General features: G+C 36.2%; 2 protein-coding genes across 4 annotated transcripts in view; both read right to left on the reverse strand.

Annotated features, from left to right (window-relative positions):
* Positions 1 to 76: 76 nt before the first annotated feature.
* Positions 77 to 4,915, reverse strand: LOC140040675 (uncharacterized). Of its 2 annotated transcripts, none has more exons than XM_072086780.1 (3): positions 3,919 to 4,280; positions 1,479 to 1,780; positions 77 to 1,048 (listed from the first exon to the last, which is right to left on the reverse strand). In XM_072086780.1, exons 2-3 carry the CDS (start codon positions 1,754 to 1,756, stop codon positions 895 to 897), a joined length of 432 nt encoding a protein of 143 aa, XP_071942881.1. In that variant the 5' UTR covers positions 1,757 to 1,780; positions 3,919 to 4,280; the 3' UTR covers positions 77 to 894. The 2 variants fall into 2 exon arrangements, with proteins under 2 accessions (XP_071942881.1, XP_071942880.1); XM_072086779.1 differs by lacking the exon at positions 3,919 to 4,280 and adding an exon at positions 4,775 to 4,915 and having other exon boundaries at positions 80 to 1,048.
* A 156-nt stretch (positions 4,916 to 5,071) lies between these two features.
* The window catches only part of LOC140040679 (aspartate aminotransferase-like), a 31,085-nt gene continuing 23,550 nt past the window's right edge, over positions 5,072 to 12,606 (reverse strand). For both annotated transcript variants that reach the window (XM_072086783.1, XM_072086784.1), the window contains exons 9-12: positions 9,897 to 9,979; positions 7,922 to 8,075; positions 7,095 to 7,268; positions 5,072 to 6,443 (exon numbers count right to left, since the gene is read on the reverse strand). In XM_072086783.1, the coding sequence (XP_071942884.1) occupies positions 6,405 to 6,443; positions 7,095 to 7,268; positions 7,922 to 8,075; positions 9,897 to 9,979 (450 nt within the window). In that variant the 3' untranslated portion in view covers positions 5,072 to 6,404. The remainder of the gene's footprint in view (positions 6,444 to 7,094; positions 7,269 to 7,921; positions 8,076 to 9,896; positions 9,980 to 12,606) is intronic.

The raw sequence follows: 12,606 nt of genomic DNA on the forward strand, positions 1-12,606 counted from the left end.
AGCTGTCGGCTTTCGTTCTAGTTGTTTTTATTTTTTGCTTTGGTGTTCGGTTATTGACAGGTGTAAATAATTTAGATACAAATATGCTGTATAACTTACTTTGACCGTGTTTAAAAGACTTGTTTGGTATACATTTTGTAATAAATGTATTGTAGTTAACATCTCGATGTATGTGTATTTCCGATGAGCTCAGATCGATAAAAATCCGAATTGATAATGTTGCACCGATGACAAACAGGTACAATAGTAAGTTGTTGGCCATTATGATGCTAGGTCACGGCCGCTCGAGAGTTAGGCTTGAGGAGTGGTATTACAAAGAGTAATAGTAAGATGGCATTTTCCAGGGTCTATTATTAAACATTCCACCTTGACAACATCCTGGATGGATCACCCTCATTAAATATGGTTAAAATAAAAATAAAATAAACAACGTGTTTTATTGGTCTACGGTCAAATCAGCGCTATTAAAAAAATCTAAAAATTTAAGAGTGTAATAAATGGACTTCCTCATAACTCTAAACTAACCACGATAGAGTCCTCCGTACCTACCACAAATCCCGCCTCCTTTCCACGACCCATCCTTAATTTTCTTGGACTAATCCACATACAGCTCATGCACACTTGTGCACAAACATGTCCCCAGATCAGATTTTGAATATGCCATTTTTACTTATAATAAAGCTAATGACTTCCGCAAAAACTTCACTTACAAACATCAAAATGACATATTCAACAACAAAAATTTAATTAATTTAATTTCAGGGGGACAATTATATCTGGTGCTTTATGTAGCCTAAATGTTATTAATTTGCAATGGCAGTATTTACATGTCTGTGGATACAATCTAAAAGCTAACGAGGCAATTGTGGTCTGAATTGGAGAGTTCTTTATTATTTAGAGATCAGAGTGAGAGCTATTGTTTCTAGATATCCAGCATTGACGTTTTCCAAATCCACAGCGTTCACAGAGGTCACTTCGATGTGGTGGTTTGCCTTTAGGTTTGATAGCAACAGATCCGTTTAACGTTCCTTTTACAAGTTTAAAATATCTACAATCAGAAAAAAATGATTATCACGGCATATGTGAGGTCCTAATAATATAGATTGTCCGTACGGTAATATTACATTTCTAAATTTTCAATTACAGTATTATTCCAATTGAAGTTGTAGGCCTATAGTATAAGAAGCTAATCCTGAGTTTTTTAGTACTTCAGAAATACCTTCTGAGGGAGAAGCAGTATAATCAATTTAAAAACACAGAACATAAACTGTTAAATTGGTAATAACAGTCTACAAAACTGTTTAAATCATCAAAACATAATATAATAAAATATATAAAGACTTAACACTGTCACAAATTCCATGATCAAAGTATTGTTTAATGTAATAAAAATGTCAACTTATATGTATCTTAAGTATCTAAAAATTTGCTTAGTCCTTCACTAAAATGTTCACTTTGGAAGAATTACTCCAACCTACCTGCGAATTCCGTATTCAACCATGTCTTCTAAAACATTCTGGTGAAACCAGGGTGATTCAATTTTCTTACATCTATCACACTTCTGTCGCCATCTTCTTGCTATTCGTTGCTGTTGAAGATCCAAAGTTAAACAAGAATGATAGCTGCTCCATGAGTGCCCACATCTTCTGCATTGATAGGTACCGTGATCATGAACAGATTGAATTTTGTACTTTTTCTGAACATCTTGTCTATCTAGCCCCTCTTCTTTCATACATTCTCGAATTATTCTCGCCATATAAAAAACACATCAACCACCAATCTAAAAAATAAAAATGGCTACTATATTATCATTTCATTATTAACAATATTAAATTTGCTGACACGTTATTAACACAAATTAAACACATCAAAGGCAAATATTACCTACACCCCGAAAATAAATATATATTTTTCGGAGCAAAAATCAACAATGTTATATAGGCCTAATTGAATAATATGAGTACAGTTAGTTTATAAATAAGTGATTGATGCCGGGTAGCAATGGATGATGTCTATTTCTTCAAAACAAAGTTTATCTATAAAATTATTATTGTTGTAGATGAATTCATTTCGTTTTTAAAAACTGTACACTGATGGAATGTGCATATATTAAAATAGGAAATCTGCACTTTGCCAAACAATGGCAGCGGCACTAAATACAGAATGCCCGTAATAATTTAAAGTAGGAGCCTATAATTTCCTAGAGTTCTATAGCTGGGAGGCAATTTTCCTTACTACATTAGCTGTTGACCGTTCTACATTAGCTGGTGTTGATTTTTATTTACTACATAAGCTGTTAGTATTTCTACATTAGCTGGAGGTTTTACTACATTAGCGGTGGATTGTTCTACAACGGTTGTTTCGATATTAGCTGGCGTTTTCGACATTAGCGGTTGTAACATTACTATCACCAGCTAATGTAGAAACTATTATATATGGTACAAACCTATGTCTAAATCATGTGCAAATGCATCTCTTTACTTAGCTATCAGTCTATCCACCTCTCATAAGCGACCGACTTTCAAAAAGGGGACATCTCGTAAGAGACCACCTCCCTAAAACAGACCGCATATCGTAAGCAACCACCCTCGTTATATTATTATATTAGCGACCACCCCTATTGAACGACCGCCATCTCTGTTAAGGGACCGCTTCTCATAATCGATCACCTCTCGTATTTGATCACCTCCTCTCATAAGGGACAGCTTCTCATAATCGACCACCTCTCGTAAGCGACCACCTCTCTTAACGACCACAGCTATCGTCAGGGAGACAGAGAGAGAGAGAGAGAGAGGTTGTGTTCATTAAAAGAGCTGGTCACTTACGAGAGGTGTGGTCGTTAAGAGAAGTAGTCAATTATGAAAAGCGGTCCCTTACGAGAGGTGTGGTCGTTAAGAAATGTGGTCACTTCCGAGAAGTGATCGATTATGAGAAGCGGTCCCTTATGAGAGGAGGTTAACACTTAAAAGAGATGGTCGATTATGAGAAGTGGTCTCTTAATAGAGATGGTGGTCTTTCAATAGAGGTGGTCATTTACGAGAGGTGGTCGTTAGTGGATGTTGTTGATTATGAGAAGTGGTCCTTTAAGAGAGAGAGATAGAGAGGTTGTGGTCCCTTAAAATAGGTGGTAACTTACGAGAGGTGTGGTCGTTAAGAGAGGTAGTCGCATACGATAGGTGGTCGATTATGAAAAGCGGTTGATTATGAAAAGCGGTCCCTTACGAGAGTTGATAGTCCTTTAAAAGAGGTGGTCACTTAAGAAATGCTTACGAGATGGCCGCGTTTTGAAAGTCGGTCGTTTACGAGATAGCTAAGTAAAGAGACGCATTTGCACATGATTTAGGCATAGGTTTGTACAATATATGATATTTTTGTTACTACATTAGCGGTTGGTGTTTCTATATTAGCTGGCTGTCGAATTACGGCTACACATGTTTTTCGCTGCTCGGTTCCGGGAATTTCCCTTTCAAAATCACACATTTAAAGGGCTGTAGTACAGTAGTAATAGTAGACTTGCCCCAAGTCTGTATTATCTTTTTTTTAAATTTATTTGTTTTTATTTCGACCGCGATTTTTGTCTGAAAATACAAATCAAGTAGTATACGTATGAAACGCCATATGTGCCAAAATATTTATCTTTTTACTAATATTAAGACAAAACTCCGTCTGGAACCCAGACTATAGTAATAGTAGGTACGAGTCACTAGTACATTTCAAGAGACGAAAGGAGTAAAAGTAAGAAAGGTCTAGAGTAGAATGATGAATGAAATCAATGAAAACGTCTATAATTTCCTTTGCACTTGATCCTGCTTCATATATTATAACATATTAATTTACAACTTTATATTTAGGGCCTACAATCAATTTCCAGGAAGAGTGGGGGCCCAACATTTTATACATAACAAAAATTATACCTACCCAGATTTAACTCTCAACGTATGCCACTATATATTTAAGAAACCATACCTGTCAAAATGTCTACAAATAGCCTAAGGTCATGTATATCACTCACATCACAGAAAGAACAAACAAAACCACATCTATCTCCAATGAAGTTCCAGACAAGACTCTCCCCTGCCAGTGATTACCCCAAAACCCCTCATACATTTACCAATCAGACAAACCCTATCTAACAGTGGACCAATCAGAAAAACCCAAAAGGATTGGATTTTCCCCGGTATCCCTGGGGAAATCCATCACAAATCAGACAATTTTGTTAAGTTCAGTGTGCAACATTATACAATATAATTTGTATCCATTCCAAGTTATAAATTGCATTGAATATGAATGTTAAAGAAAATGATGTTGTACATTTTAGGTACAATTACATTCTAAAATTGCCTAAAACTTCTTCACATGTTTGAGTAATGCATGTTTACAGATTTTCACATTTTGTATGCTCATGTGGTTTTTTTTCACATTTGATGGCGAACACAATGTACTTTTTGTACATTACATGGTCCAATACCATTCTACATACAACTTCTTGTACCATCTCCAATTAGCCCCTGTATTCTAAAATGTATTTTCTGCCTATACCGGTGTGCAGTATATTGGTATTCATGTGGTTGTGGTATTGAAACAAGTTACATTTCAATAATGGGTTAATGCAGTGAAGCGCCATATTAAATTGTTCGTACTATGTTATGATATTGTAAAGGATAAAAAAAAGGCCAGGCTAATCACACATGTGCCGTGTTGAGTATGCATAATAACAAAGTTTAATAACATTTAAAGTAAATGTTAAGAAAATGCACAACGCACTGTTACATACCTTATTATGTTGCTGTTATATACAACCAGAGCATTCACAACACACAAACAATCGCCATTGATGGATATTATGTTGCTGTTACACACAACCAGAGCATTCACAACACACAAACAATCGCCATTGATGGATATTATGTTGCTGTTATACTGTATATCAATTCAGTTTTAAAGTAAACAAAGCACTATTCGACAATTTACATTACAATGGAAATGAAAAATGACTGAATTGAACCATGGAGATATAAAATTAATTTATTTTTCAGCTGCATGAATCATGGTTCAATAAATATACATCAGTACTTCCCTTAAATCTATTTGTTTGATTAAAAAATCACAGATCAATAAAGAGATCTTATAAATCATGACAATGTACACCCATATTAATTCTCCACTTTCTCTGACCTCACTCAAATTGTTAAACTCTAACTTACAGTGATACAGTTTACTCAATTTATACAAGGAAAATGCAGATCATTACATAATAACATTTATTGTAAATATCCATATAAAGAATACAATACAAACAAACAATAGTTTAATAGTTAATATTAACGATTATAAAATCACTCAGTGCTTTCTACTCTCCTTCCAAAATAAAAAGGGTCGAGCCTAAATTCTTATGTACAGAGCTGAAGTTAATTTAAAATTTAACACCAATAGAAAACTGATACCATTACATGTACTACAAGGTTTTAATTAATTACTTAATATGAATAATTATTAACATTATTAACTTTAAATATATCTATTAAACATTTTTATAAACAAATGAATACATAAAACACACATTTTAGATAATATTGTACTATATACTAAGGCCTTAAAAAGCACAGCAAACATAAAAACACCAGTGACAGATTACGTTTTTCCTGTTAACAGAATAGTTTTGGAAATATTGCTTAAACTTCCTTTTTTTTGTAGTAAGAAACCCAGGTATTTCAGAAGGAATAACACAACTTACAAATTAAAAGGGTGCCATGTGTGTACAAATGTGACTTTTTGCACAAGGGTCCTTTATTTTGTTTCAAAACATGGATGCTTTCCAAGCGTGGCATATGCAAAGGTACATTGTGGAAAATGAAAACACATTTGTTGCCTTTTGTTAACAAAAAGGGGAATAGTAATAGAGATATGTTTTTTTTTTGTATATCCAAAACAAATGAGAGTCATCTTTGAAAGGCCAATTTACACAGACGAGCGGGAACGGTAAGTAGAAAACCGCATAGCTTGTCCCACATAGAATCTGAATTGGACATCATCTCATCAGATATGGCAAGAAGCTGTTTTGCAGCATGCTTTAAGAGTAAACAATGTTTGTTTCAACTACTGTCTAAAACAAGGGTTATTAATATTGTTAGTTTTTGGTTACACTTCTTTTAGACTAAACAGTGACTTAAAGGCACCTTTAGGAAATTACAGAAATAGATATTAATTTTATTATGTAGTAAAAAACAGAACATTATAAACAATTATATAAATTAAAGTTGGACGTAGTACAAAGAATTATGTGCTTTACTGAATTACTATTTTAATTCCAATATAATTTTGAAAAGTATGTTTAAAAAAGTAATTTAACAACGTATGGTTCTTATCTGTTTCATACTTTAGGTAGAACAAAACACAGAATTTGCTTAGTTGGTCATCTGCCTATTAACCCATTTCTTGATAGCCTGTAAAAAGATTTAAACAAAATAACCGTAACATTTCACAAGATCGATCGGTACAATGGTAATGAATTGGCCGGAAATGTGAAATTCATAAGAATACGTCATTCTTATATAGCGCTTAATGCACAGATCCTCTAAACGTCATTAACATGGTCATTGGATCAAACATGTATGGAAACATAATATAATCACACCCATAATGTTACAGCCTCAGAGCAGTTGTGTTTGACCTTACCAGGTACTCATTTGCACACCTGGGTGGAGAGAAGCAAAATTAATTCAGATTTCTTGCCTCAGGATACAAGCATTGGGACGTGCGTTTCAAATTCACAATCAGTAGTCCAACACCCAACACACTGTACCACAGACCGAGTGGGATCATCCTTAAAGGCCAATTTACACAGACAAACGGTAGCAATAGGCAGTAAAGGTAAGCGGAAAACGAAAACATGCAGAGATTTGATGAATTAAAACTGTTGACTGACTGACTGTATCAATTTATGAAAAAAAGTAAATAAATTTTGAATAAAAGAAGGAAAAACTAAGCTGGAAACATATTTGATGGATAAGTTGGATGATATAAGATTGACGAGAAAATAAAGCTTTAAACGTTAAAACAAGTATCTTAAAGATACTTCAAAAGTTCATACTGACCTGAACACCATCTACTATATTTTGACAATTACTGACGACAAAATCCTCTGGAAGATCTTTTTGATCGATTTGAGAACTAGCTTTCAGTGCGGATTTACCGTCGAACGACACATAGCAGAATCGCACAGTAAGTTCATCAATTGGTCGCAAAAATGCTGGACCTGCACTTATCACCTGAAATGGATTTTAACAAAAATGTTAGTATCTAGAACAGTCATTATACATATATGTGTGTGTATTATACATACAGTGTAAGTTTATTGTAAGATTATACGTTTGATAGACTTGTTATAGTGATTCAGTTAAAAGTTGTGTCTGTCTATCACCCCAGCCTTTACTTCATGATTTGAAATGTAGATATGATTGGCAATAAAAGAATAAACATTTAACAACATTGATAAAAATACAAATTGGTACATTAAATGTTGATATAAGTCCTTCATTTTAGTATCTTTTTATTTCCTCAAACACTAACTACTGTCATAATTATTATGTTTTATTTTTGGTTAATTTTTTCTGTTTAACTTAAAAATTAGTAGTTATTCAGTATTAGTAAAGTTAGAGTGTGCAAAAACATATTAAAATTCATCATAAAAGATAGAAATGAAGTAAAAATCTGGTTATTATCAGAAAAGTTTTGTCTTGTTTTCCTCATTCCTCCTTCTGAAACTTTAATTCATGTTTGTTTATGGTTTTTATTGATTTATGAATTTATGTGTAAAGAGAGAAATAGGCTATATATATAGAATAGTAAAGTAAAATAGCCTTCAAGATTTCAAATACAACAGGGTATACTGTATTATAAACAAAATATGTAACAATCATACAGCGACATTAGCTTCCTGAAAGAGAGCTTCACACATTTGCGAACAGGTAAATATTCCACGTTTTTCCAAATAAGGACGTAGGATTTCAAAGTCTGGCATCAAGTAGTAACCGCCAGTTGACCTCTTGACCTTTATCCCGACACTTGTTAACTCTCTGAATGATAAATGAACATGGAATTTGCATAATCAATTAGATTTTGTATATAAACTATGATTATTTAGTGATGTTTAACCAAATGATATAACTAATTTAATCAATTCTAAAATATTAATACAGCAATGTATTTACACATCACATCTTGTGATTGACATATTCGCACACCACCTCCACCACTTGGATATTACCACACCACCTCCTCCACTTGGATATTACCACACCACCTCCACCACTTGGATATTACCACACCATCTCCTCCACTTGGATATTACCACACCACCTCCACCACTTGGATATTACCACACCACCTCCTCCACTTGGATATTACCACACCACCTCCTCCACTTGGATATTACCACACCACCTCCTCCACTTGGATATTACCACCCTACCTCCTCCACTTGGATATTACCACACCATCTCCACCACTTGGATCTTACCACACCACCTCCACAACTTGGATATTACCACACCACCTCCTCCACTTGGATATTATCACACCACCTCCACAACTTGGATATTACCACACCACCTCCACCACTTGGATCTTATCACACCACCTCCACCACTTGGATCTTATCACACCACCTTCACCACTTGGATATTACCACACCACATCCTCCACTTGGATATTACCACACCACCTCCACAACTTGGATATTACCACACCACCTCCACCACTTGGATGCACACCACCTCCACCACTTGGATATTACCACACCACCTCCTCCACTTGGATATTACCACACCACCTCCACCACTTGGATATTACCACACCACCTCCACCACTTGGATATTACCACACCACCTCCTCCACTTGGATATTACCACACCACCTCCACCACTTGGATCTTATCACACCACCTCCTCCACTTGGATATTACCACACCACCTCCTGCACTTAGATATTACCACACCACCTCCACCACTTGGATATTACCACACCACCTCCTCCACTTGAATATTACCACACCACCTCCTCCACTTGGATATTACCACACCACCTCCACCACTTGGATATTACCACACCACCTCCTCCACTTGGATATTACCACACCACCTTCAGCACTTGGATCTTATCACACCACCTCCTCCACTTGGATCTTACCACACCACTTCCTCCACTTGGATCTTACCACACCACCTCCTCCACTTGGATATTACTAGATGCACAGTAGAAGAGATAATCGATTAGTAGTATATTTATGTGTCTTGCATTGCATGTATTAACGATTAATTGATTGTTCACCACAAATTATATACGTTTTGTAAAGTACCACACTGAAGCTATTGCTTGCTCTGTGGGCCCATTGTGGGGATAAATAAAATTATTGTTAAGAGTAATACAATTACAGGTGCCCTGGTAATTAGAGACGAGTTACATCATAATATATTATTCGGAGTTATAAAATTTAATGTTAATAACAATAACACTACTACAGGTGCCCTGGGTATTGGAGACAGGTCACATCTAAGGTATTGTGCATAAGGTTAGATACAGTGACCACTCCACCTCCTCCACTTAGATCTTACCACACCACCTCCTTCATTGGGGGTTCCAGCATACCATCTCCTCCACCTGTGGTCCCGTCTAACCAAATCCTCTACATGGGTTGCAGCACACCACCTCCTCCACTTAGATCTTACCACACCACCTCCTTCATTGGGGGTTTCAGCATACCACCTCCTCCACCTGTGGTCCCGCCTAACCAAATGCTCTACATGGGGTTGCAGCACACCACCTTCAATCACACTGGGCTAAGTTATGAAAATGAGCGTGATGGTATTTTGTGTTTTATATAAATGGAGATATGTTACCTGTAACAATATTCAGCAACTGCAGAAAGAATCCGACGACAGTGAAACACATAATTTTGACTTTCTTCATCAAAATTGAATATCTAAAATAGAAAAATTTATGGAAAGTGGAAAGTGGAAACATTTACAATAAACTAAACTCCCATTTAATAGAAACTATCGATTATTTACGTACTGTTAAACCACAGGCTGGTTTAGTGCTACTAGGATATTTTAACCGGACTAATATTAGACCCTTCTGTTTGGGTAATGGACTGACACAGGTGGTTAAGTCACCAACAAGGGAAAACGCTATCCTTGATCTGGTTATATCAGATTTTGCGGGGTTATACCATACTCCCCATATTAGTTCTCCAATTGGTCATAGTGACCACAACTGTGTCAGTTGGTTGCCCAAGTGTGTAAACATCTGAAATGTGAAAACCACCCAGCCCATTAAGGACTCTAAAGTAAGAGAATTTGGTAATTGGATCCAAAACCAAACCTGGTCCAATGTTTATGAAGCTGTTGATGTTCAGTCCAAGGCAGATGCTTTTTATCATACGGTTAATCATGGTGTTGACAGTTTTTTCCCAACCAAAACTGTGAAATTACATAACAGGGACAAACCATAGATGACGGCTCAGATAAAGAACCTGATTAACCAAAGGCAAAAAGCGTTTGCCATCGGTGATAAAACCACCAGGACTGGCCTCAGAAACAAAATTATTAATGAAATTAAAAAAGCCAAGGCTTCACACAATATTAATAAAGTACGAAGACTCATACGCCTTTTGCAAGCACTGTACAAACAATCATCAAGTGCAGTAAGGGTGAACGGAGAGCTAACCGATTGGTTTAGAACAACAGTAGGTGTACGCCAGGGCTGTTTACTGTCTTTATTTATTTATTTATTTATTTGGTATAAAAAATATATTACAAAACGACAGTCAAGGACTGAAATGAATTGTATTACAAATAAATAAAAATTAGTTAAAATTGCTATAAAAATAGAAACATCTTATTAAAATTAGATATCGTACCATAAAATTATAAAACATACATGAATAAAAAACCTTAAAACATATACTTATTACATATCTAAAAAAAGAGCTAGTGGTGCCTATTAATTATATCCACCATGGTGGGAACTGGAGACGCCCTAAGTCTGCTGGTTTTGAGGTATGAGGTACTTCTAGAAAGCGGTTGAATCTGAGAGACCGAGCTGACTTATGAATAGGGGGAAGTATTTCTCTAAACAGCTCGGATTTTAATAAGCCTTCCCCGAAAGACAACACCAGTTTGTTTCTTCTCTCAACAAGAGTAGGTAAACCAGTAACAGACAATGCATGATCATAGCACAAATAGTTGTAACCTAGCATGATTCGCAATGCTCTCTTTTGTACCTTTTCAATAGACTTGGACGTATCCTTAGTGATAGCGCCATGCCAAACAGGGGCAGCATATTCTAATATAGGTCTTAAAGCCATATAAACAGTCAACAGATCATTAATTAAGATTCCAGCTTTCTTCAAAATGCACAAGGAAAATTAACGTCTAGAAGCTCTAGACACAATATTATTAGTGTTAAGTTCCCATTTCTTCAACATACTATTGGAAATGGTTATGCTTTATGCTACGTATGACACAGATAGAGGAATCAGGATTAAAGGACAACAAATAAACAATCTCCGCTTCGCTGATGACATAGTCCTTATAGCTGAAACAGAAGAAAACCTACAACAGCTGGCAGACAACGTTCATCTGTGGAGCTCAAACTTTGGTCTCAAAATAAACATTGGCAAAACAGAAGTGCAAATTATCAGTAAATCACATCAGGACATCAACATCAACATTGCAGCCGCAAAAATAAAGCAAGTGGAAAAATTTGTGTACTTAGGAGGAACCATTACCGAGTCAGGTTGCTGTACAGAAGATATCAAAAACAGAATTGGGAAAGCTCCTGGCGCAGTTCAAAAGCTCAACAAAATATGGGCAGCCAAAGATATCACCAGTTCCACAAAACTTGAACTCTACAAGGTCCTCATACTATCAATTCTCATGTATGGATCTGAAACATGGACACTGCGAAAAGATGTCGAGAACAGACTACATAACCAGACTTGACAAGATCAGAAACACCAAAATCAGAGAAACCCTTGGGCTGAACGATACCACAATTGAAAGGATAGCCATAAAGAGGCTCCGGTATTTTGGACATGTCAATAGGATGCCCTCCGCAAGATATCCAAATCTACTCTTGGGCCCAATTGTCCAAGGAACTAGACCACAAGGGAGACCAGCCAAGAAATGGTTAGACTGTGTAAAGGCAGACTGCACATCAAGACACCAAGGCAACGAGTGCAACTAGAATGTCACAAGATAGGAGGATCTGACAAGAGGTCATGAAACAAAAGCCATCACAAGTCTCATATGAGTAAGTCAACCAGTGACTAATATAATTAATGCATCCCTTACGCAGAGCAAAGTGCCCACCCAATGGAAGGAAGCCAATGTGATCCCACTCCCTAAAACGGCCCCACCATCAATTGACAAGTTACGCCCGATTTCCTTGACCCCGTGCCTACAGTAGCAAAAATTGCTGAAGGTCGTGTGTGTAAATGGATTGTAGACCATCAAATCTCAGTCACTAAACTAATCGAACTTGGGGCACCTCCTCCACTCGTACAGTGGGTGGTGGACTTCCTGACGGAAAGAAAACAAAGAGTCC

This window comes from Antedon mediterranea, chromosome 2 (genome assembly GCF_964355755.1).
Source record: "Antedon mediterranea chromosome 2, ecAntMedi1.1, whole genome shotgun sequence".
NCBI lineage: Eukaryota > Metazoa > Echinodermata > Crinoidea > Comatulida > Antedonidae > Antedon > Antedon mediterranea.